General features: G+C 43.8%; 1 protein-coding gene across 1 annotated transcript; it reads right to left on the reverse strand.

Moving 5' to 3' along the window:
- Positions 1–3,863: 3,863 nt before the first annotated feature.
- MATN1 (matrilin 1) lies at positions 3,864–22,524 on the reverse strand. Its single transcript, XM_068417990.1, has 8 exons — positions 22,437–22,524; positions 18,963–19,309; positions 12,710–12,932; positions 10,072–10,197; positions 9,369–9,782; positions 7,319–7,471; positions 5,645–5,725; positions 3,864–3,913 (listed from the first exon to the last, which is right to left on the reverse strand). The coding sequence occupies exons 1-8, from the start codon at positions 22,522–22,524 to the stop codon at positions 3,864–3,866; spliced, it is 1,482 nt and encodes a 493-aa protein (XP_068274091.1).
- Between the last annotated feature and the right edge of the window lie 1,657 nt (positions 22,525–24,181).

Genomic DNA, 24,181 nt, shown 5'->3' on the forward strand with positions numbered 1-24,181 from the left:
AGCTATTTATGGTGTGTTCCTTGAGGAGGATTTTATTGTGTGAAGTAGGCTTGGGGATGCCAAAAGGTTAGCTTGGATTGAGGTTTTCAATGAGTAAGGACCATAGTATAGATAAATATGAAGATTGCTACTTGACTGGTTGGATGGGATGGTTGGACAGACGGATGGATGGATGGACAGATAAACTCTAGGAAAGATAGCTAGGAAAAGACAGATATTATGGTATGCTCTCCATACAAACTGAAAACAAGAGCTGCTATGTCTGCACGTAGGGGCATTTCTTTGCAGCATCCAGGAGTGTTGCTCTGAAACAAGGAACTTGGTGCTTTAGGAAGACATTGTGTCTCCGAGGTCTTTCCTCAAGGTGGCTTGCACAGATGTGAAGGCGCAATGCTTGGTATCTCAGCCCTTCACGTCCCACTAGCCCCTAGGCATGATCCTACCTGGATGAGCCTCCCTAGAAAGGGCTGGGGATGGTTTCGCTCCCCAAAGACATGAATAGCATTGAGTTTTATGGAAGCTGTTGCATTAAACAGGCAATGGGAAAATTAGGCTGAATGGATGCCATTTTCTGTGGAGGTGAAGATCCAGCCCTCACGAATTTATCCCATTACCAGAAAAAGTCAGCCGAATGGCTTAAACTGCAGAATGACAATAGTAATGTTTTATCACGTAGACATTTCCATGGGTGCCATGACAGGAATAAAAATCAAATCCATCTTTTAGTTCCTGAGACTATTAAATTTTACTTTAAAGGCATTTAAAGAATAAATGGGCATATAAGAAAATTAACTGCAGGAGCTCATTTACATGATTGGCAAAGTGATTATAGCTGAAAAAAAAAAGAAAAATAATGCTGTCATCATCTTATCAGATGGAAGTGAATTGCCTATGATCAGCTGTTAGATTGAAGTCACGTAGAAAAAAATGGAAAAGGAGAAAAACAGAGCAAAGAATAAGAAGTCCAGAAATATGTCAGGGAACCTGGACATTACATGAAACCACGTATTCCATGAGGGCCAGATGAGTACTAGACTGTATGAACATGACAGAAGCAGCAACTTTACTGGCCAAAATGTTCTATTTTCTTTGAAACCTTGTGTCACAAGACAACAATTTCAACACAGCCAGAGTCTCATTTCTGAGAGTAATAAATGAGGCCCCCAGCTACACCCAGCTTCCCCACCTCACCTGCTGAGATCAGCCTGACAAGCAGTGAGGTTTCCAGCTCCCGAGCTGTGGTTTGCACAGCTCCCTCTGCATTTCTTAATGCTTTCTGGATTTTCCCCTGGCCAGGAATTGCTGTGATCTCTTTCCCTGGCTTTGTCATGGTAAAAAACCCCTCTGACTCATCCCTGGGCATATGGTGCTGGAAGCATTTTTGAGCCCAGTCCATTACCCAGTGAAGCCAGTAAGAGCCATGGTGAGAATTGTTAAATACTTCCATCATCTTTGATGTTTTCTGGGCTATATTTGAACCCTGGTTTCAAAGAGGGAAAGAGAATAGGATCAATAGCTCATTAAACAACAGTCAAAAGAGCTGATACGTAGGCCTGTTTGATCATCTGCTGGACCTCCAGATCTTCTCATCCATAACCATTAAGGATCCATTATCCCTGACTCATGGAGATGAACCATTACAGCCCTGTATGTTCCTTCTATTTTCACACCCACCTCCTGGATTGCTACTCACTTGCTTCCTCACCAGACCTCTCCATAGCTTGTTTGTGTGACACTTTTTGTGTGCATAAATCCAGGATCCTGGCTTGCAAATTCTTTTCCCTGGAATTGGCTGTAACACCATGCTGATACACAATGTTATTCAACAGCAAGGTGAGATTCTGCAGTGTGTCAGGAGCTCGCCTACTGGTAGTCCTTGGTAAAAAGAGAAGTTGAGAACCAGAGCATGTAGAAGGTTCTTTTCTTCTGCTTACTGTGGAGGTTTTTCTTCCCCCATTATAAATATATTCTCTTTAAGATGGAAAGTGATTCCACATAACCAGAGAAAAGATTCCTTGGGTGGCAGTAGAGGAGATTTGGTTGCCCCATGTGAGGTGTTTAGAAGTTAGTTGCATAAGTCTGAAGGAGTCATTATAATCTATAAAGAGAAATAGGCTCAGGTGCACATTAGGTAATACTGAGGAGTATGCCCTGTGGTGTCTATTTTTCTATTGAGAAACAAGTAAGAAGCTCAAGCTTAGAGGTCTGGTGTATATTTCTACAATTAGCGACAGAAATCTTATCCCTAGAAGTTCAGAAGTTGTTAGGGGTTACTCTGGGTTTGATTTGATGGAGAGGATGAGGTTTTGCTATCAAGAACTGACTGTAGTCCTTGAACTAATGCTTGGAAATGTGTTGACTCATTCCTGCAAGTTCAATAGTATAATAAATGATTTTTGTTGTAAAAGAAGTTTTTTTGTTTTGAGAGAAGAAGGGTCTTTCTTCTCTTCGAGTGAAGTAAAATGTTGTGACGTGAGATTGAGGCTTTCCTACTCACTAACAAGACTACAGAGAGATGTTGTTGTCAGGCAACTACATCAAAGCTTACTTAAAGAAATAACTTAAAATTAGCTTTTAAATTTTTCAGCAAACTTTTAATATTCACCCAAAACACATCTGCTATGATGACATTTCTGAACAGGCCAAGTTATTCTGAAAAGCTTTTCACATAGTCTCAAGTATAAATATTTTGATACAAAAAATAAAAATAAAACCCCCTCCAAGCCCAACCCATTGTGCTCCCATTCGATGCTGCGCCATCACGCCATGAATAAACACGGCCTCTCCACGCCACTTCTAGCCAGACTACAGCTGTAGGACACAGGCAGCGTTAGGTACTTCCAGCTCACGTCGCTTTTTGTCTTGCCAGTGCTGGGAAACCAGGAACAGAAGAGTCTGAAAAGTGTTGAGATGAACTTACTGGCTTTGAAGGTGCTTAGAGGTGTGGGATAAGGAAGGAGCTAGTGAGCCTCTGGTCACCGCAGTGGTGAAGGCATCGCTTCCATCGGCAGCAGCTCCAGCAGCAGTTCCCTGTGTTTTAGGCGCTAATGATGTTTTGTAGCTTCAGTTGAGGACGTGGAGACCCGAGAGCTGAGGAGCAGGGACACATCTCCTGGGGTTGGTGGTAACAGCGCTGCCTTGCGTAATGCAGAGCCATGGCCGCCAGCTCAATGCACATTGTCAGGACTTACCCCGAACAGGTCTAGCTCAGGTGCTAGTTCACTGAAGCACTGTAAGAGCATTCACTGGCTAGGAAAGCTGAGCTTTTTTAATTTTCATGTTGTACAGCAGCTGTAGATAAACCCAACTAGCAGCAGCATCCTATCCTATCTTGTCTGCAACGCACACTCAGAAATCATTACTATATTTCACCTACTTACTGACAAATGCATCATGCTTACAGTAAGAAGCTCATCAGCGGCTTTGACGTTTTTAACACTCAGCATCTGAGTTGATTTTAAGTCACTTTGACTTTTAAATTAAATTATCTCATGCATAGAAACAAAAGATGCAGAAGAACACAGAGAGGATTCACAGAACTTGTAATCAAGTACTTATTAACACATATATATATTAAGCTTTAAATCAAAACCAAATCTTTCCAGTTTTTTTAATATTTGCACTCTATACGATGCAGCAAACATTAGTATGGTCTAGCTCTCAGTGGCACACAGTGCTCTGCCCAGTATACAATGTCTGCTCTACTGGTATACTTCTTCCCTTTTAAACAAATGCAGGTAGACTAGACTCGTTATTAAATACAAGCTGGCCATAGCACTGTGGCTGAACTGCCCTGCTTTATAAGTGAAGGAGTTCTAGTTTTGTTACATTAGGAAGGAGGGAAATAATGTTGTTTTGGGATCTTAAATGATCTTGTTCTCCAGGGCTTCGATCCTTTTTGCCACAGCTTCCAGTGAGCAAGAGTTAAGGGGAAATAATGACAGTGCACATCAGTGATTCATTGCTCAAGTCCTCCCTTGGCTTGCAGAACAGACAATGACTGGAGCTGCCTTGCTGGGAGCAGGTAGCAGAGGAACGCTGTCATCATCTGCTCTGGCATTGCCAGAACTGTTCAGGTTGATGAACTTTTATTGAAGGTAGACAATGTTCATGCATGCACACACACTCACACGCACCTATAAATTTACTACAAAAGGAAGAGTAAAAAATGTGAGAATGACTGGAGTGTGTTTTGAGTGGTTGACAGAGAATTCCTGACCTCGAGCAGTATGGGTTGCATGAAGAGTGGAGCAGAGTGCTTTTCTTATACAGTTCTATAGTGTGTCGCAATTCTCTGCTCTTTTCGCTAATTGCTTTTCATGGTGTGCCTGGGAGCAGCAACACGCTGGGTGAGAACTACTGATTTACTCTGACCTTTTGCATAACATACGTTGTGGATTTCACTCAATTAGAGTTAAAGAGCAGAAAATATACTGTACAACTGACAGAGCAAAGCACAGAAATGTGTGAATAAATTAGAACATTGCTTTTAAAATTATATTCTCTCCTTACTCTTGGTAATGAAAAAGCTCCCTAGCCCTGTGTGACCCCCCCCAAGGTTTAACTAATTCTTCTCCCCATGAGAAGTTTGAATCTTTTTCACAACTTTTTTCTTTTTCTTGTTTCTCTTTCAATCACTTATTCGTGGTCTTTGTGCAATATGACAGGACCCAGCATGGCAGAATGCGATCCCACAAACTCAGTTCAGAAGGGATCCAACTCACCTCACTGGAGATGTTTGCAGTGAGCAGTTACATAAGAGTTGGCCTCTCAGAACTGAGTTTTAGCCAGCTGGGAGAATTTGGACCTACCCATCTGATTATTGGGCCTATCCATCTGAATTTATCCAGACCACTACCTGTACAGTCAGAGGTGGTTTGCTGTAGAAGATCCTCTTTCCCTCCAGTGCTGCAGAGGAATTTAGGCAGCCAGCTTGAATGTTTGCATTGTAAACATTTACTGTCATAAAAAGAATCCCATCCATGGAGCCTTAATGACTGAGTGAATCACGTGCATGTGTGCAGCAGTGGTTTCATCTGCTCACAGTTAGCCACTGCTGCTCTCAGCCCTCACATTCTAGCCTGCTTCACAGGACCAGCAGCTTGCAGAGGTAGCAGCATCATCCCATTCATGACCCATGCTTCCACACATGTGACATCGGCATCATTTAAGCATCTTTGTAAAAACGGACCTAGGTCTTGATGCCGACAGCTCATTGCTGTCTTGCAATGGTTTGACATATTCTATTTTGGCTCTGTTGTTTTTGATCTACTTATTCTGTCTCAGACTACAGAATCACAGAATCAATCAGGTTAGAAGAGACCTCTGGGATCATCGAGTCCAACCATTGCCCTGACACCACCATGTCAACTAGACCATGGCACTAAGTGCCGTGTCCAGTCTTTTCTCAAACACATCCAGAGATGGTGACTCCACCACCTCCCTGGGCAATGACCAGTAGCTATTCACTCTGGTGCACGGACTCTTCTTGTTATACACATTCATAACCCAAGTATCTTGTTTCCCAGTTTCCTGAACACCTACCCAACCTCCTTCCCCCATGTATAGACGTTCCCCACTAGTCCCTCCAGAAAGCACAACCCAACCCACTGAGTTCTGAACAAAGACAACTTCCGAAGGATATATTTCTGCTGCAATGAATTTATGAGGTCTTCTACTTTTGTCTGGAACTTCACAATAGATTTACATTCACATGGATCTTCCTCTGTGAATCAGAATATCAAGATGAGTTAAGTGGCACAAAAAAAATAATTAAATCAAAATCACTGAGACAAGTGAAACAAAGAAGGAAATCAAAATGTCATTCCTCCTAATTATCTGACTGATCACTTCTGGCTTTAACCTCAGATAACTAGAGAATTTCACATTTTCTTGTTACATTGGCCAGGCTCTGAGCACAAAAAGTCTTTCCTGGATTTCGTTTCCTGAAAACCCACTGAGCTCTACTACCAATGCTTAAAGTTTTCCCCCAAAATTTGAATCTGACCAAATACAGTTCTCAAAACAACCTCTGTTTTCCCAATAACGTCACCATGGTGTGCCATACTCTTATTTTGTGAAATAAAAATTGGAGGCACTGTTTACCATCTGAGAGTCAAGACTTGTTTGAGCTTTGCTTCAGTACTCCATTTCTTGAGCAGGCAGAGGAATCAGTGCATTAATCAGTTTGCTAATCTATGTCAATATTTACATATGTTCTTCAAGAAAAATTAACCTAAACTGGAATAGGAGCAAAAAAGGGTACTGACATGACTGGGAAAAGAAGGGAAATGTTTACAAAACCACACTGAGTCAGCTCAACTGCCTAGCAAATGGAAGGAGTAAATACGAGAAGGACTTTTCAAGGGAAAGGACATCACTTGCACAAAAACACAACAGATTTAAACCAGTCATGAGTAGACTAAAGCTGGATATTAAGAGAAGATTGCTGGCCATCTGTTGATAAATACAAGCTGGCACTGGAAATCAAATAAATACAAATATTTAATTTCCTTTCTTTTTTTTTCCTTTAAACTCAAATGTTAAGATATTTACCAAAATTGATTTTTTTCCAAACAAGTACTTTTTCCAAAATTTATTTTTACTTTTTTTTTGAATGCTGAAGTCTCAATGTATTTGCTTTCTCTTATTTACAGGTCAACATTCTTTAAATTTTATGTTATTCTTTATCTCCTCTTGTCATGCCTATGTCCCATTCAGTCCTCTCGCAGCGTTTACTTCACTAGGCTATCTAAACGTGAGCAACTTAGCATTCAAGTTGCCCAAATTTAGACACCTACAAGTCATGTGGAAGATACAGGATGCTTATTTTAACTTGAAATGTGTCACTCCTGGGGTGCCTGTTTGACTGTAGGAGCAGCCAGTAGTTAGTGAGCTTCAAATGAGATGTTCAATTTTTGTGATGATCTTCAAACTAAGCCAAATAAATCAACGTTTAGCTTCTCTTTTAAGAGCAATTCTTCTTTCCTTACGTCACTTTTGGCTATTCTCAGGACCTGATACAGCCTGAATTCATCATTACTGAAAAGGAAGGCAGAGAAGGGGAGAAAGGTGGAGGAAAAGGGAAGGAGAAGGCAGTTTGTGAGAGGGGGAAATGGCTGAGGTCTAGGGGTGGCTGTGGTTCAGGTAGACACCGAAAATGTTGATGTCTCATGATCCTTCCAAGTACTCTGCAAATGTGACAGTGAGAACAGAGGCCTCTTTGTAACATCCCTCTGAAAGGGCATTTTTGTCCTTCTGCATCCAGCCTTCAAATTCTGTGACTAAATCCCCCCTCTCCCCAATCCCCCACTCTTACCAATGCAGATTTTCATTTGCAGCTTCTTCCCAATCTTGCTGATGGTTCTGAAGTCAGCCGTGTAGAAGTAGTGCTCAGCTACTGGTTCTGAAGCAATTTCCCTCAGCTCATCCTCAACCGCATTGCCAACTCCCACAGCAAACATCCTAAAGCCTGCAAGCAATGGGAGCCTGTCAGTTGGACAGCCACAGAGCATCTTGCTTCTGTGGTACCAACCCCTCGTCAGCTTGTACATCCTTGCTCACCTTGTGGACCCCTGGCCTCCACACAGCTCTGCAGATGTTAACAGGGAAATTAACCCCCTTACCCTCTACTCTTATAGACTTATTTCAACCAGGTCAACCAAGGTTCCAAAATATTTTTGCAGGCAAAGTCTTATTAGAATTATCCAATGACCACTATTGCCACAAGAACAATGTTCTGGAGATACAAGAAAGGATGGATAATCATAACACCCTGACAGGATCATGCATCCAGCTAACAGGGAAGCAATAACACAGCAAAAGGAAACAGTGGAAGTTCTCAATAGCCTGCAGCCACTATTAATCAATCAGCCTATATAGTGGCAAAGTCCCCTGTGCAATGAAGACCTGTGGTTCAGCAAAACAGTAGCTGAATCTCTTTCTAAAATTGAAACTCATATAGTCTGTCAAGAGCAACCCATATTGTGAGTTAAGAACATGTCCAGGTGCTATGCCTCACCGCCAAGAGATTGATTAAAACCTTTGGCTTAAACCGGTTTCTATTTTTGAACTGCAGTTTTCGCGTTGACTTGAGTGGCGATACCAGTTAACCCGTTTCAAAATATTTGTCTCTACTTGTCCATGTCTAGACACTGGTAATGCTTTCCCCTCCTCCCCTTTTCTTTCTGCCTCTGGATGTGTCCAATATTTGGTTTTTTTTTTTTCAAAGTTCAACTCAAGGAACATGTTTGGAGTTATAACACCTTGTTATTTATCCCAGTGAAATCACTTATGAGCAGATGTTGGAGATTTCTGTGTAGGGACAAGAGAGGAGGGAGAAACAAGGTGTAAAGTTTTATCATCACAGAGGAACAAATTCTATGGATACAGTTTATAATGACCTTTTGTTTTATAAGAGCGGAATAGCCATGTAACATGTCAACTTGTTTTGTAAACATCAGCTTTTCATGAGCTCGTACCTGACCTTTATTATTATATGCTAGCCCTTAGTCCCATCTAGTGGTAGAGACTGAAGTTAAAAGGAAGTAAAGGATTTAGCAATTCATGAGCGTATTCACATGGGCTGCATCCATTTAACACAGAGATGTCAGGAGACAGGGAACTTGTTCAGCAGGTCAGCAAAGGGGCAGATCTCAAGATATTTATACATCGTGGTGTTCAGTCATATAAATTTATCAATATGTAGCCACTGTGCACTTTTAATATTCCAGTAGAAGACGAAGAAAGTTTCTTATTAGTGTGTCTGGGATTTGGACAGGGAGTCCACAGTAACTCCCTTAATCTGTGTTTCTGCTTTGTTTATTGTTTCTGCTTTGTTTATTGTTTTATTTCTTCTTTTTCTTTTCCAAGCTGATATGGCCAAGCCACGCTTGGCCCTACAACTCCCATTATTCTCTAAGGGGCTCTCTGTTGGTCATCTTTGCCCCACTGTGAGTGCCACTGATGCTGACCTGACTTCCATTACCAATATCAGACAAATCCTCAGCTTCCACCTGCGGTTTCCTTTACATTTGTTTGAAGCATGCTAGATCAGTGTGCATCCCATACCAACTGTGTGAAACTCCATCCCTCCCAGCGGAGACACCTTCAGCAGACTTAGATCAAAGACAAGGAGGGGCTGTGGGAGCAAAAACCAGCTGCTGGCAATCCGAGATTCATCTGAACCCCAGCCAGAGTTACTCCACGTTCTTTGTGAGCATGCAGGGATAGTCAGGCAACATCTCGACAAAGTCACTCTATAGTAACCCGTTTCTACCCTAGGTAAGAGACATCTTCAGGAAAAGAGTCATACCTAGGTTGATACTAGATGCAGTACCTGGTCCAAGGGAGAAACAAGGGAGACCTACCTAAGTCTTTGGCTTTCTTAGCAGCATCAGTGATGTAATCTTGTGACCGTCCATCAGTGAAGACTATGCCCACCTTGGGGACCCCAGGCCTAGCTCCATTGATAATGGAAAAGGAACTGTCAATGAGGTACTTCAGAGCTTGGCCTGTCATTGTTCCTTTCTCCATGTAGGCCATTTTCTTGACTGCTGCTTTGATGTCCTTCTTGTTCTTGAACTGCCCCAGTGGGAACTCCTGTCTGACAGAACTGGAGTACTGAACCAGGCCAACCTGGGCCTGTTTCTCCGATACCTCCAGAGAGTCCACAATTTGGTTAATGAATTTCTTCACCAGCTCGAAGTTCTCAGGCCGCACACTCTTGGAGCCATCAATCAGGAAAACAAGATCCAGGGCAGATCCTGACCCACCACTGCAAGCTGAAGCAAAATACGAGAAGAGGGTGAAAGAAGACAGCAACTAAGACCTCAATTAATTATGTAGGAAAATACAACCCTAGTTTCATTTTATCGCTGATGAAATAGGTTTAATCAATCAATACTCAACAACACTTCACACTGACATTTTCAGAATAATTCCTGGTTATAAATGAGTGGTTTCATTTTCTGCCTTTTGTGAACAGAACACATCTACCCAGTCTCAATCCAATCCCCACCATACCACTGCAGATCACAGCTGGGCTCAGTGCAAATGAAAATCATTACATACCGCTGCAGGTCTTCCCATCATTGTTCAGTGTGAAACCCTCTTTACAAGCACACTTGTACGCTCCTGGGGTGCTGATACAGATCTGCTCGCAGTCATGGTCTCCAGTGGCACACAGGTCTGACACCACTGTAAGCAAAGGTGCAGATTAAAATCAGAGACCATGCCAAGGCTTCTCAGCGCAGAGCCTACTTGGCCCATCCACAAAGCATGATATTTTTCCCATACACTCAGTAACAACTAAACCTTCTCTGCAGCAAGACAAAGCAACAAAGGTCATTACTCTGGGATAGTGACTGAGATAGAAGAGGCAAGGAGAAATTTTCACAAGTCTCCTGACTCCAAGGCACAGACAAGACTAGAAATAGTCCCCATACTGAGGGCAAAAACCGTCTGTCCATTGAGAATATCACAATATACTTCACTCTCCAAGGCTACTGGATGAGATTTCGTTTCCAACCTAGCATCTGGGCTGGCCAATATCCATTTTTTCCAGCTCTGTAGTACAATTATGATTAGTGGAGTTCAGCCCCATGTACAGTTGTCTTTCCTGGATGGGATTCATGTGTGAACATACTTGGAATTCACTTCAGAGCTATCCTCGCACGAGCAGCTTTCAGATTTGCTCTCTACAAACATTTCTGCCTGTTGATCTTAACCTGGATCTGACTCCTGAGATGCTGAGCAAACAGAAGCTGAATTGCAGCAATCTAAGCCAGCAGCGTTCAGTGACTGACAACATTGTCACAGCTACAGCAATGATGATGGAAAACAAACTCAAAAGTAAACAGACGTGGTTGAAGCACAAATACTAGGGGAATCTGTGCAGAAAACTGAGCATTGAGTTCTATCAAAACAATGGGAGACGGCACAAAGTCCTTCAAAGTTAAGGAGCTTCTATTAATTATTTCAAATCTCTTCATCTGCTCTGCATATATTTTGTACTTCTCCCTTCCTTCCCGATTCACGTGTCTGCATATTGTGCCAGCACTGGTAGATCTTTCCAGCATATATGTAGCTCATATCTTTAGGAATATCACTAACCATGCAGATGGCTGTAACATTGGGCTCTTGGGTTGAGTTCTCTGAAGCTTACAGAGATGTTATTAGTCTAACCAGTGGTTGGATAGCCAAGGGACTCCCTTTTCCCCATGTGTTTGTTGAGCATTATGGGAAACGGCTTGGACAGTGCTGCACAGTTCTTCCCACTGTCCGTACCCACAAATCGTGCTTCGCGATAGCAGGTGGTGTTTGGGTACATCTCCAAGGACGGTTTTGTGCAGCTGCTTGCATAGCACGATAACAGCCCACTTGGCAGTTAATATGGTGCTCTCCTCTGTTAGCTATAATAATCCTTAGCACAGCTCTTCCCTCAGATGCATCTCTGAGGGTAAAACCATGGGGAGAACTTTGTCATCTGCATGTTACGAATTTGAAAAGCAAGGCACAGGAAGGATTTTTTTTCTCTCTTTCTTTTTAAATGACATCAATGCTGGAACTTCAAAACACATTGTCAGGCCTCTCTGTCTCTGGCTGACTCCTGACTCCAGGGCAGCCAACACAAACTCCCCAAAATATTCATGGCCTGGATTCCATCTTCTCAAATTTTGTTGCTATCTATCTCCCCTTTAGTATGAAGTTTTTGTTCCCCTCTTTCATGAGCTTTTGGTGCAGTGACACCTGATTATAATACATGACTCACTTTATATTAAAAATTTTCCTCCTTCCTACAGAGAAGGAAATTTTTCTTGACAAAAAGCTGCTCACCCCCATCATTCTCAGCCTGAAAGTTGAATCATGAAATTTTTACACCTCTTGAAGAAATTGGTCTCAGAGAGTTTTACGTGTTTGCAATGCCTTGCCATAGGCACTATGGTGTATCGCACCTTTTAAAAAGTGTTGCCACACGTCTGTGCTTTGACTGGATGGGCGTGTGAAAGCCCCAAACCTCTCTTGCTGACACATAAAATGGATATTTATAGACCACCTCCTACAGTCTTGTGGGTACGTTTGAAAGTAATAAAGCTTTCTCACTCCATTCACCGGTTCGTGTAGGAGTGAGTATGCGTTTGTAGGATAGTCAGGCTCTTTTTATAAGCTATGCAAAAAGGCATTAGATACTGCACCAGCCAGGAGAGTTTTGTGCCTCACAAGGCTTGCAAAAACAACAGCACAGTCAGGCAAAGGCGGTTCAGCCTCTAGCAGGGAAGTGAAACCAGCCCTTGCTCAACTGGGAATTCAGAAGACAGTCCTGGTGGGGGAAATCACAAGATAGATTCCCAGAACTGCCCAGATATAGGCTTAAACTTAAGGACAGTGATTTTAGCTATATCGCAATCACGTTTTCCAGGTTCTTTTTCAATCCCCCAAGGAGTACGTATTTACAAACTCTTCCGTGCCGATGAAGTCTGGAGACTTCTTTAACTAAAACCTGAAATTCCATAAACAAACCCTGAAATTCTTGAAAGGCAACTTCAGAGAGCATCTGTCTTCCATACTGCTTCATGCTGCTGCAGACCCAAGTCCTTGGAAGGAAGCAGATGGATGAAGGATGATCACACATACAACTTCCATATGAAAAGCTTGCTGGCAGCCACTTGTACCTCTTGGCTAGAAAACTGGGGCTGTGGCAAGAACTTACCACAGAAAGCTTCTTGAAACTTGTGGGTCAGCTTCTCTATAACACTGTAGCTCTCCACATAGTCCACGTGATCATCCAGGGGCTCGCTAGCAATTTGCCGCAGTGTGTGCATGTCCACCCGGCCAACCCCGATGGCAAAGATCTCGATGCCAGCTGCTCTGGCCCTTGCTGAGACATCCTGCACGCCATCCTGGGGACGTCCATCGGTCACAATGATCGCCACCTACGCAGAGGAGGGCAGAGGCAAGGTGTATGCTTGAATGGGCATTAATATCCCTACTTCTTGTGGGACAGGCTGGGTTAGTAAAGAAATTTTCACATGTCCTCTTCCTATTCTTCCTGAGATGACACAAGCCATTCTTTTATGTGGGATTTGTTTGTTTCTGAGCTGGAAAGGTTAAACTGCCAAGGACCTGACTTAATTAAGGGACAACTGGTGCCTCTGGCCCCTAAGGAAACCAAAGTAAAGGTTACGTTCTTCATACGCAAACTAATGCTTAAGCCAAACTCTATCTTCATGAACCCCCAGCTGACACTAAGGACAACTCTAGCTCAGTATGGGACTTTAAGAAATCTCAGGAAACGTCATGGAAACATCATGAGATGAAGATTGTTCCCCATATTATACATGGAGAAAGCTGAAGGAGAGAGAGGGGAAGAGATCAGCCTAAGGTCACGGTGTGTGTCAGTGCCTGCCATGGTTTCTGATTCCCTGTTCCAAAATAAATAGCAGAGGTGAAATCCTACCCCTACTAACATGAACATTAAAATGACAGCTGGTTTAAGTGGGAACTGGATTTCACCCTGGATTAGTTGGAGCCCTGAACCAGTGGAAAGCCTCCAAGAGTCCTTCTCCTGTTGCAAGGTTGTCCATTTTCCTCTTTATTTTTCTTCTGATAAGTGACATCATTGTCACAAACCCTTATTTTTTTGTTCATTGCCAATTCATCTGCTCCTGCCTCTTTTCCTTAACAACTATTTTATTGTGACACCACTGTCAATTCCGAAGCAAATGATTGGGATGTAATGCAGTATGGAGAAATATAATCAGCAGAAGCAGGTGAGCTGCTAAGCAGAAAAAAGCTCCACATCACAGGCAAATACCCTCAGTAATATATAAAGTAAAGAAACATCAAATGAAAAAGGCAGAAAAAAAACCCTATCTGGCAGGAACAGTGAGTTTGAACGAGCTATCATCTGGTCATTAAGGCAGTATTTGCTATTCTCCTCTATGCCATATTTGCTTCCCACCTTTCTGAAGACAAAATCAGACCCACCAGCTGCTCAGTTAGGACAGTGTGATGGCTGTTTTACATATTCAGGCAGGAGAAAAGTCATCTTGGGTAAGGTCAGGAGTGGGATTCCCTGCCCCATGTGTCCAGGGGGCCTTGGCCATGCAGATGAAGTGACTTCTTCCCCCTCTGCCCACCCTTCAGCCGAGGGATGGCTGACTGCTGCAGTCATCTGCCCCAGAGTAATACGGCGATACTAAAGTAACCTGCTGCCCCTTTCAGAGCTTTCCTTCTATGAAAAAGATGGGTGAACCTGGGAAAATGTAGAGCTTTTCAACCTGGAGAAGGTCTGTAAGCTCAGGTGTTTATCTGCACTTCCTAAGGGCTACAAAATGAAAAATTCCTGGTGGCATCAGAATTCTGTAACTGGCTGCTTCCAAAGGGGAAACAAAAAAATAAATGCAAATATTTCTCTTCTGCTCATGGCCAGAATAAGGAAAAGTGTCACCTGTGGCAGATGTCAGTGTGTGTTGTAAAGGGGAATGAACACAAAAATCAAAAACTGACCAAAGGAGCTGTCAGGTGGTTTCTGGACCAGCAGCCAAGGCAGGGTGCAGAGCCAGCCATGCAGTTGTGCCTTCTGCCAGGAGAGAGAGCCCTCGGCTCAGCTGCTCAGCAGCAGGCTCAGCAGCTCTGCTTTCTGCACACACGCAGCAGCTCTGACATGGGGGCTGCCAATTAGAGCTTATCAAAAGCCAACCTGACAGGAAACAAGATATATTATCAAGTAGCTTCTGCGAGCAACACCACGCTATGAACAGGTTTCTGTCAGTAGCTGCGTATCTTTCTCTCAGTGTTTGTCCCAGGATGGAGGGGTTGCATGTCCTCCTGGCATTTCTCTGTCTAAATAAAGTGATTCTCCAAGTTTAATCAGCTCCTTTGGTTCTTCGCGATCAGGGTGGCATCCTCACATAAGCCTGAATCCCAGATATGACCCAGGAGGTGTCTGGTAGCAGCATCCACATCTGGATCTGACGGGAAAGATCTTCATAATGGATCTGTGTGAAAATCTACTATAGAGCACTCAAAATTCGTGTTGCTTCTGGCGTGCTGCTGGAGAGAACAAAACTTGCAGGTACATAGAGTCCGGATCAGACATCGGGAATTAATCAGTGAACCCGTGGCTAAAATGAATGTAACAGTGAGTCAGACTAAGCACCAACCAGCCAGGGAGCCTGTCTGTGACCATGACCATGACCAGCTGCTTACAGAAAGAGTATAAGAAATAGAATAAGTATGAAGTGATCTTGCTATCATATGTAGTTACCTTGATAATCAGGAAATCCTATTTTTTTTCCTAGGATTCCACTTCTAGGCATTCACCCTCCCTGTCAGCCTGAGGCAGTGAGTTCCAGCATGAAACAAAACAATGTCCTTTTTTTTTCAAACCTACCTCCAAATTATTTGCAGTCACAGGATCTCTGTAATTCTCTGTGTTATGACCTTGTTTCATTTAAATAGCTGAGAGTCCTGGTATGTGCCTTGTTTGGTAAAGAGCAAGAGACAGGTTGGAAGAAAGGAGCAACCGCTACAGCCTGGAGAGTCTGACACTGCTCTGCACTGGAGGGCTTGTGCTGGACCCAGCAGGTAGCCATGTGAAGAAAGAAAATGAATTAAGAAAGGGTGAATGCTTTTGCTGTCTCAAATAGCTGAACAGGATCTCCAGTTTTGCCCTAAGGAAACTCAGAAACTTTTGCTTTTCAAGGTCAAAACGAATTTTAACCATCACCTTTCATTTTCCTGTGAATTCCTAACTTTCTGGATCCTTCTTGTGTTACTTCTGTCATGTAGAAATACCCCATGTTCTCATGACACAGTTTGTTCCTAGTTAACTAAGACACCAGAGTATTCACGGGCATCCCTAGGTATTCATATTTCAGGACTGCCATGTGTAAGCAATCCAGCAGCTAATGAGGTAGCTATGTCTCATTATGCAGTGTATAACGTGAATGTTGTGGCAGCACTGGAAGGGGAATTGGGCAGAAAGCTGAATAAGCCCTTGATTTTCTCAGCAATTTGACAATCTATTTGTTGTTCTTTCTAAAGAAAGATAAAAGTAATTGGGCACTCATGTAGCTTTTGATAAAGGTATAAACAGACTTTACTCTGAGCTCCTACAGAAACAGATAGTGCTTTTCCCTGTCCTGAGGTGACATTTGCCACACAGAGCACAGCAAGACTGAATGATCTTGTGATGTTTTGACCAGTGTCCCACATGGTTGACAATCATAGCACAGATTTTCACAAGGTCTTGCTGGATTTCTGCTGTGTGAATGAGCAGGGACCATGTCCAATGTTTCTGGAAGCTTCACCTCCCTAAATTACTGTGTGACCTGTTCATCCTCCCAGGCAGATGATGGGGCCACCTGGAGTAGCATAAGGGTCACAGAAGGAAAAGTTTGCTGGACTTCCAGGCATTGTGGAAAAAACCAAAAAGAACCAAGAAACGCAAATGGTTGTGGAGTCTCCCACCTTGGAGGTATTGAAAAGCCACCTGGACATGGTCTTGGGCAACCATCTCTAGGTGGCCCTGCTTGAGCAGGGAGGGAGGGGGGTGGTCAATATGACCTCCAGAGGTCCCTCCCAACCTCAGCCTTTCTGTGATTCTATCTCTTTGACCAGATCCAAAGTGGAAGGAAAAAGGTAAAAGCCTGTAGTGATTTTATTTTTCTTCTTTTTTAATGCCTGAGATAAACCATGAAAAAGACCACTACTATTCTGCTTTTTTAGATGTCCAGGGAATAAGGTTTCAGGGAGACAAAGCAACTTTAGGGTTCTTTGTACCGCTGTCCCCAGAAATGTTAATACTTTAGCCGTGCTACTGCAGTAAGCCACTAAATAAATTTGATTTTTTTTTGAAGGTTTGAATATTTAAACTAAAGGCTTGTTTGGCGGTTGTAGTGAAGTGGGAGTCGGCCTCTTGTCCCAGGCAACTAGCGATAGGACAAGAGGACACAGCCTCAAGCTTCGCCAGGGGAGGTTCAGGTTGGACATTAGGAAGAATTTCTTCTCAGAAAAGGGTCATTAGACATCAGAAGGGGCTGCCCAGGGAGGTGGTGGAGTCACCATCTCTGGAGGTGTTTAAGAAAAGAATGGACATGGCACTTAGTGCCATGGTCTAGTTGCCATGGTGGTGTCAGGGCAATGGTTGGAGTCGGTGATCCCAGAGGTCTCTTCCAACCTGGTTGATTCTGTGATTCTGTGTAAATTAGCAGGGCATAGCAGCTCTCATGCATATTGAGAAGACAGGAAACCACAAGGACTGCAAGAGCATGTTGGGTAAGTTGTCTGGCAGCCCAGCTGCAGAGTAGACAAGAGCAGGAAAATAGTGCATGAGGAAAAGAGGTTTCTTAAATGGTGTGGAAGAGATTAGTTAGCTAAAGATGCAGGCATTTTCATAAATGGCTCAGTGAAAATGTCTCTTCAATATACAGTAATGGTCAACGTGACGTGTAAGGTGTCAGGCTGTATTAAGAAAAAAAAATAGAGACTAATACTGAAAGTATTATAAGAGTATTGTATAAATCAGGACTGTGTCCCAGTCTTGACCTAAACGTGGTCACCTTTTCTTAAAATAGACATTGGGGAATTAAATAAAGACAGGAGAAAATAAAGAAAAATGGTGAGATGTCTGAGGATTGTGAATGGATTGGGTAGTGGTCCCAGAGGAAAATTGATCTAAAAAGATCGCATTATTTGTTCTATTTGAAAGGTAAATAATAAGAAAACCAGTGAAATCAATGGGATCTGCCTTCACACAACAAGACTGGAAATCAGACCCCTCCTTTAGGACCCTTCATTTGTAACCCAGGTACCACTCTAGGTGCAATGACTGGCCATAGGTTTCCTGGTCCTTTATTTCCTCCATCTATTGGGTGAGGATGTCTGTCCAGCTCGGAGATCTGAGGACTGTGAGTGTCGCTGGAGCTGTGTCAGGGTTGTGCTCAGTGTGGGATCAGTGTGTGCTCAGTGTGAGAGCGGTGGGAGTAGACAGCATGGATCACCGCTGCCTCTTCTGTGGCCCTGCAGCAGGGTTATTGGTGCTGGGAAAGTGAGGAAAAGTAAAACACACCCCGGCAGCAACAGGCAGTTGCTTGAATCTGCAGAATATAGAAGATTTGAGCTAAAGGCCAAATCCACACTTAATCTCTTTGGAGTAGTTCCGTTGAATGAGTGAGAATTGTCAAGAACATACATTTGTCACATGCTCAGAAGAGAGTTTTCCTGATGATGGTCACAGGGCTGAGGTTTGGTTACACTCATGGTCAAATCCAAAGGGTTGAATGAGGTACCTGGGGAATAATTTTTTAAAGACTGAGCTTTCTGAACAGGGAACATGGGTCAGGAGCAGCGATGCCCATTGCAACCACGTGTACAATTAAGCTGATCTTATAGAACAGCCTTAAATGCTAAATGGTCAATGAAGTCTGTGTACCTGAAGAGAATACCCAGAATGGAGAACATCAGGGCCATCAGCCAGCCTCTGAAAAACTGGAAGAGCAGTGAAGGACACTGAAACAGCACTTTGCTTTATATCTGCAACTGAAAGGGGCCATTTCAAAGGAAACTTTCAGAAGGTTGCCTCGCCTCTTACTATGGTGGATTCTGAAGAATTTTTGTTACAGTATTTTGGGAAGATGAACATTGTTCATGCCCAGCAAACCTGGCTGAAGTCATCATCTCCTGGTAGTATGTTGACAGACACTCCAGACAGAGAGGAGAGCTAGGGAAGCTGGATTAAATTTACCCTGACAACTTTTGGCCAGCTCTGCCCAAAAGAAAGTTGAGCTTTGTTTTCAAGAAGAGTTGGGAGGTTTCCACCTTTGACAATTAACCCTGACTTGTCCCCAGACACTCAAAGCACAGAGAAAATTACGTTTCCTCCTTTTCTGATTTTTCCAACCACTCCATGATGAGCCACATGAAAGAAGGAGCATCCAAGAAATGGATAATTTGCTTACCTTATTAAAATTGGGAGACCTCACCCTGGCCCCTTCTGAGTCACTAAAAGCCCGACTAATGGCAAACTGGATAGCCAGACCAGTCATAGTCCCAGTGGAGAGCGGTTCTATCCTCTGGACCGCTTGCAGGAGCCCAGCTTTGGTTGGGTAGGTCTTGAGGGAGAACTCATTCTTGACGGCACTGGCATAATTGATCACACCCACCCGGGTGGAGTTGGGGCCCACGTCCAGCCCCTCGATTACCCGGGACATGAAGACTTTGACTTTCTCAAACTCCTGTGGGCGCACGCTTCGAGAGCTGTCGATGATGAACACCAAGTCTGTGGGTTTGGTTCTACACAGCGTGCCTGGAAAGGATAAGGAGGGAGGAGAAAAATAAAAGAAAAAGACGAGAACAGTAGACTAGGAGGGAAAGAATGGTCATCTTGGAGCAGCAGCTGAGGCTAGAGGACCTGCAAGCTTCAAGAGTTTCTCTGCCTGTCTCAGAGAGGCCCAGTGAGATCACTTTAACCTAATATTTCTAAATGTTCTTTTTCCTTTCAAAGGAAAGTGTAAGAAAAGCACAGTTGACAACATGTACTTCTGAAGGAGCGAGCTGATGAGATTCCAGCGCTGCACTTGTAGGAGCAGGTTACCCACTAGTAACCCCAGGCTATTGCTAATGTCTACAAGAAACTTAATTCACTTATGGCAGCACGGAGGTAGGAATAAAACTGTGAACTGAAGCCTATGCATGCACTTCTGCACCAAAAGAAGTCTCAAAAGGGGTTATCGCGTTTCAGACATGGATAAGAAATCCATATCGATATTAATTAGTGAGATTGTATCTTTGTCATGCATGACCAGAAGCAGGCATGAAACTCAGCAGTTTGGATTTAGTCGTGAATCAAGACACCCAGATTAACTAACCAGCATAATGTGAACCAGTCTCATGTTTTTCAGCTATTGGCACTAATAATGAAATACTGTAACACAGCAAAGACCAGCGCTGTTTTATTTCTGTGAGCTGGTGAGGGAGGATACAATAGAGAGATGTAGAACCATGTAATTGATGATAGTTAATCTCTACAACCCCATAGTAAGATGTGAATATCCACTGTAAAAAGTAAATGGTATAAACAGGAAGCATTAGCAAGGCAGAGCTGGGTGGGTTTTTTTAAAAAATTTCTCATTTTCATGCTGGTTTCCGTCCTAATTTTCAACTGTGGCAAAACATAAAAAGGACTTATATTTTTTACAATTTTCTAAATGAATTGTCCCATTCTCCCCGCCAGATCTATAACATTCTGTTCTTTTAATTTTTTCCTATCATTTAGCCTGTATCTATAGGGGCATCAAGTGCTCTGTTAATATTTGATTTCTGCAGAGAGGGACGATATAGGCTATATTTATAAAGGCGATTTCTGTGGACAGATTTTAAAATGTGAGCTTTTGGGCCAACAAATCTGTTCCAAATTATGACATAAATATTATAGCTAGTCCTCAGTGTGAAGTCTAATGGAGCTTTCCGTCTTTCCGACAGATGAAAATAAATATCCTGTGATGTATCCATAAAGAATATAATCTGTCTAGTTTCCTGAGAGACACTAATGCTGAATTTGCTTCTGGCATCCAGAAAGGTCTCTCTGAAAGATGCTGTGTGTAGAAGGGAAGCAGGCAGTGGTTACTTTGTCAGATGCTCTAGTTTCCACTAAAATGCAATAGAACCTTTATCCCATGTGGGTGACTTTTGCTTTGCCACCATAATTCAATGAGGAGGAAGGAAAAACTCAGCTGGCAGTCCACCTACAGTATTGCAAATCCCTTTACCAGGGGTTGGTTATGCCCATTTTACAGGTGAGAAATGAAGGTACAGAGTGAGACTCAAAGTCTCGCAATCAGTTCCTCCAGATATAAGGCACAGATTCCCCTTTGCCACTATAGCTAATGAATCACGTTTGGTTTTAGTGACAAACCAAGGAAGAAGAAAAGTTATTTTTTTTTCCCTGGGAATGGTTGGATCTAATAGAAGTTTTGAGGTACAATTTCTTTTTTTGCATGGAAGCTCTGTGATTTTGCCCTAAATAACATTTTTAACCTCTTTCTATGAGAGTGAAGTATATTTCAGGGCAACAAAGAGATATCAGATGGGAGCTTTGGGATTTCAGCCTGTCTGGTCATAGCCACTGTGCACACATCAGGGTCTGCAGGACAGGCCTTGGTTATCTCCAGAAGGTGACAGTCAGGTACACTTGCTCTGAGTGTCATCTTGACTCAGCATAGTTTATTTTAAAGTTGAATTAAACCAGAAATAAAATCCTCCTCTACTTTTAAAAATGTCCACTCTTGAAGTTTTTCAGGAATAGCTGAACTTCATGCACTGATTTAGCAGAAAATATCTCTTAGAGCATCTTTGCCATATTCATTAGTAGAACAGGAAACCTGCCTAGTAACTCAGAATTAAAAGGTGTTTATTTTAGAAGTAGCGATTTCTCACAGTAGGGCTGAGTTGAACGACTAGTCTGTTTAGTTTCCTGACGTCGGTAGTGGTCAGTTGTTCTGCAGCAAAGGTAACTCTCCATTTCCAAATTACTAAGGAGAAGCTGGTCAGTATATCAGAAAACTCCCCTTCATACCCAACAGCTAACTCTGCAGTCACTGTCACGCCTGTTTTACAGCTGTCAGTCTGCCCAGGTGTATGCATTGTGCGTCATCATAAGATCATTCAAACATTTTTTAAAACCCGGCAGTAACTTTTGCCTTGGCAACCTCTCCTGCAGTGAGTTCCCCAGGTTGGCCGGAGTCCCCAGCAGCATCCTGCCCCTGGCAGAGGAGAGATGCTTCCTCACTACCAGACCCCCCAGCCCTTCCCTTTGCGTTCAGTACTTGCTGACACTGGTTGCAGACTAGGAGTTAGAGGCCGTGCAGCCTAAAGAGGAGGCATCTCATCTCCCATCTGCCTGCTCTACACCCCACTTGGAAAGACAAACAGAGCAGGATTTTGCTCAGGAACAGATGAAGAAAAAAACCTAGGAAAGGCCCAGACCTTCCTGCTCGGTGAGGTTAACCAGAGCTTGGGGTGTCTGGCCAACTCCTCCTTGAGTGCCCGGCAAAACCAGCCCACTGCAGAGCTGCAGAGAGGAGGAGCAGGTATGGAAGGCAGAGGAGAGCCCTTCTCCTGCCTGGGCCTCCCCCAGCCAAAAGCAGCGAGCCCCGAGGCTGCTGCTGCGCTGGGGACTAGGGCTGAGCTGATGCCACCTTTGCTGTGCCTCTGTACAGACCTCCCACTATTTCTCTAAAGCAATGTAACGGGCAGAAGCAAACATATCTCCAGGTTTTGCTGCCTTGGGAAAATATTTGAGAAAGCTCCTTTGCTTCCCTGAGTGATGTTGGGTATTTATTCTTCCTCCATCTCCTTCCCAGTCCCAAAGCAGGCTGGTGGCAAGGAGGTAGAGGACCGACGCTGTGCATCCCGCTGCTGAGCTCCCCGCTTACCTCTCGGCTGTGGAGGTGTCCCACAAACTCCATAGCTCTGGAGAAGAAGCAGCAAAGAGAGCAGCAAGGCAGAGAAAATCCTGTCCATGGCTGCGAAGGAGCCGGAGGCTGGATGCAGAGTGGCAAGCGAGAGCCTTGGCCCAGAGGTATTAACCTGCCCTTCCTCGGGGAGGCATGGGGCCAGCCCCTGACACGTGTGAAGTGCTGCGGGGGGGCACCAAGAGGAGAGGGACAAGCAAGAAGGACCAGAAGAAAATATTGCATGAAGGTGGGGAGGGGGAGGATGTCCAGCCCTGCTGGCCCCCATCCCCTCCACAATGGCTTCATTGCTCGGCGAAGGGGATGGGAAGCTATAAAGAGACTCACAGCGGCGTGGTATGTGGGGAATCTGGGACCATAACAGTGGGACCAGTGAAACCAGCCCTGGGGAACTGGGGCTAACCTGTCAATCACCAGCTCCCGTCTGCAAATCCTGGGCTTTGCCACAGTAAGCAAACGGTCTGCGGTGTGTCAGGCTCGTGTCCTTCCTCCAGCGAAGCCCAGGGAGGGGGTGGTGGTGGGAGGGGGGGACAGGAATAGCGTCACACAAACCAGCTCTCAGTCCCCACGTTTGCCAAGAGTAGGGCTGGAAACCAGCCTGTGGGATCAGGGGGCTTTGCTTCCTTGGCTTAATTTGCGGGCGAATACTGGGCTGCAGGAGGAGGGGAGAGGAAGAGGAGAGCAAGGCTTGGGGAGGCGCGGACAAATGCGTAGGATGCGGAACAGACTTCTTCCTGCGGGAAACAGTTACTTCTCTGTAAGGCTGTGCCCCCTGTGCAGGAGAGCAGGGAGAGGAAGAAAGAACTCAGTAGCCTAAACTAGACAAATAGGCAAGGAACTTGGGATAGACAGACAGATTAGAAGTTCGATCTATTTTTTACAGAGTAGCATTCAGGTCTGTACACACGAGAGAGAGAGACAGCTCCTGTCACAAAAAGCCAAGAATCTAAATCAACAAATAAGACTGATGATGCTGCAAGTGAGCAGAAATCCGATGTTTTCCTTATGGAAGAGCAGCAGGGAGATTTGGTACCAGAGTAAGATGAATTTAATGATGGGTTCATCACAAAGCAGTGCATCTATTTTCTTTTTTTAAACTACTGCATTACACTATTGTCAGTTGATTAAAGCCCTTCTCCTCTGATGGATGAGTCTTTGCTCACCTTTCCACCGCACACCCTTGGAGCACTCATCCATTTAATCTGCATTGTGTTAGTGCAGTGCCATGGCAAGCTACCTTTAATTCAAAGCCCAGTTCCTCTTCTCTTATCCAGAGTCACTCTTTACTCCAAAAGTGCTTCAACAGAGATGGAAATCTCCTGTGGAGAAAGGCTCTTTGATTAGGAAAAAAGGACCTGTCCTTAGTGAAGTTGCCAGGCTATTCTTAACTCTTTCAACATTAAAAGTGTTAATTAAAATATTAAAAGATGGCTATGTTCTCATGCAAAATCAGCATGGATTTGTCCCACTGCTATCTTCCCAGGTACACACCATCAATCACAGGCTTTCCACCATCTCTGGAGCTAGCTGGAAATTTTTAGCCAGAAGGAGCAAATGCTCCAGATGAGCTTTTTTTTTTTTTCTCCTATTTCACCTCTTTCTGTCATTGAGGCCCTTTTCCAAGCTTGGTGGCACCTTATTTTATTTGCTTGTTATTTTAGAGCTCCTGGGATTAAAAGGGCTACCATGCAGGATGTGAAGATTGC

The sequence above is a fragment of the Nyctibius grandis genome, chromosome 24 (genome assembly GCF_013368605.1).
Source record: "Nyctibius grandis isolate bNycGra1 chromosome 24, bNycGra1.pri, whole genome shotgun sequence".
Classification (NCBI taxonomy): Eukaryota; Metazoa; Chordata; class Aves; order Nyctibiiformes; family Nyctibiidae; genus Nyctibius; species Nyctibius grandis.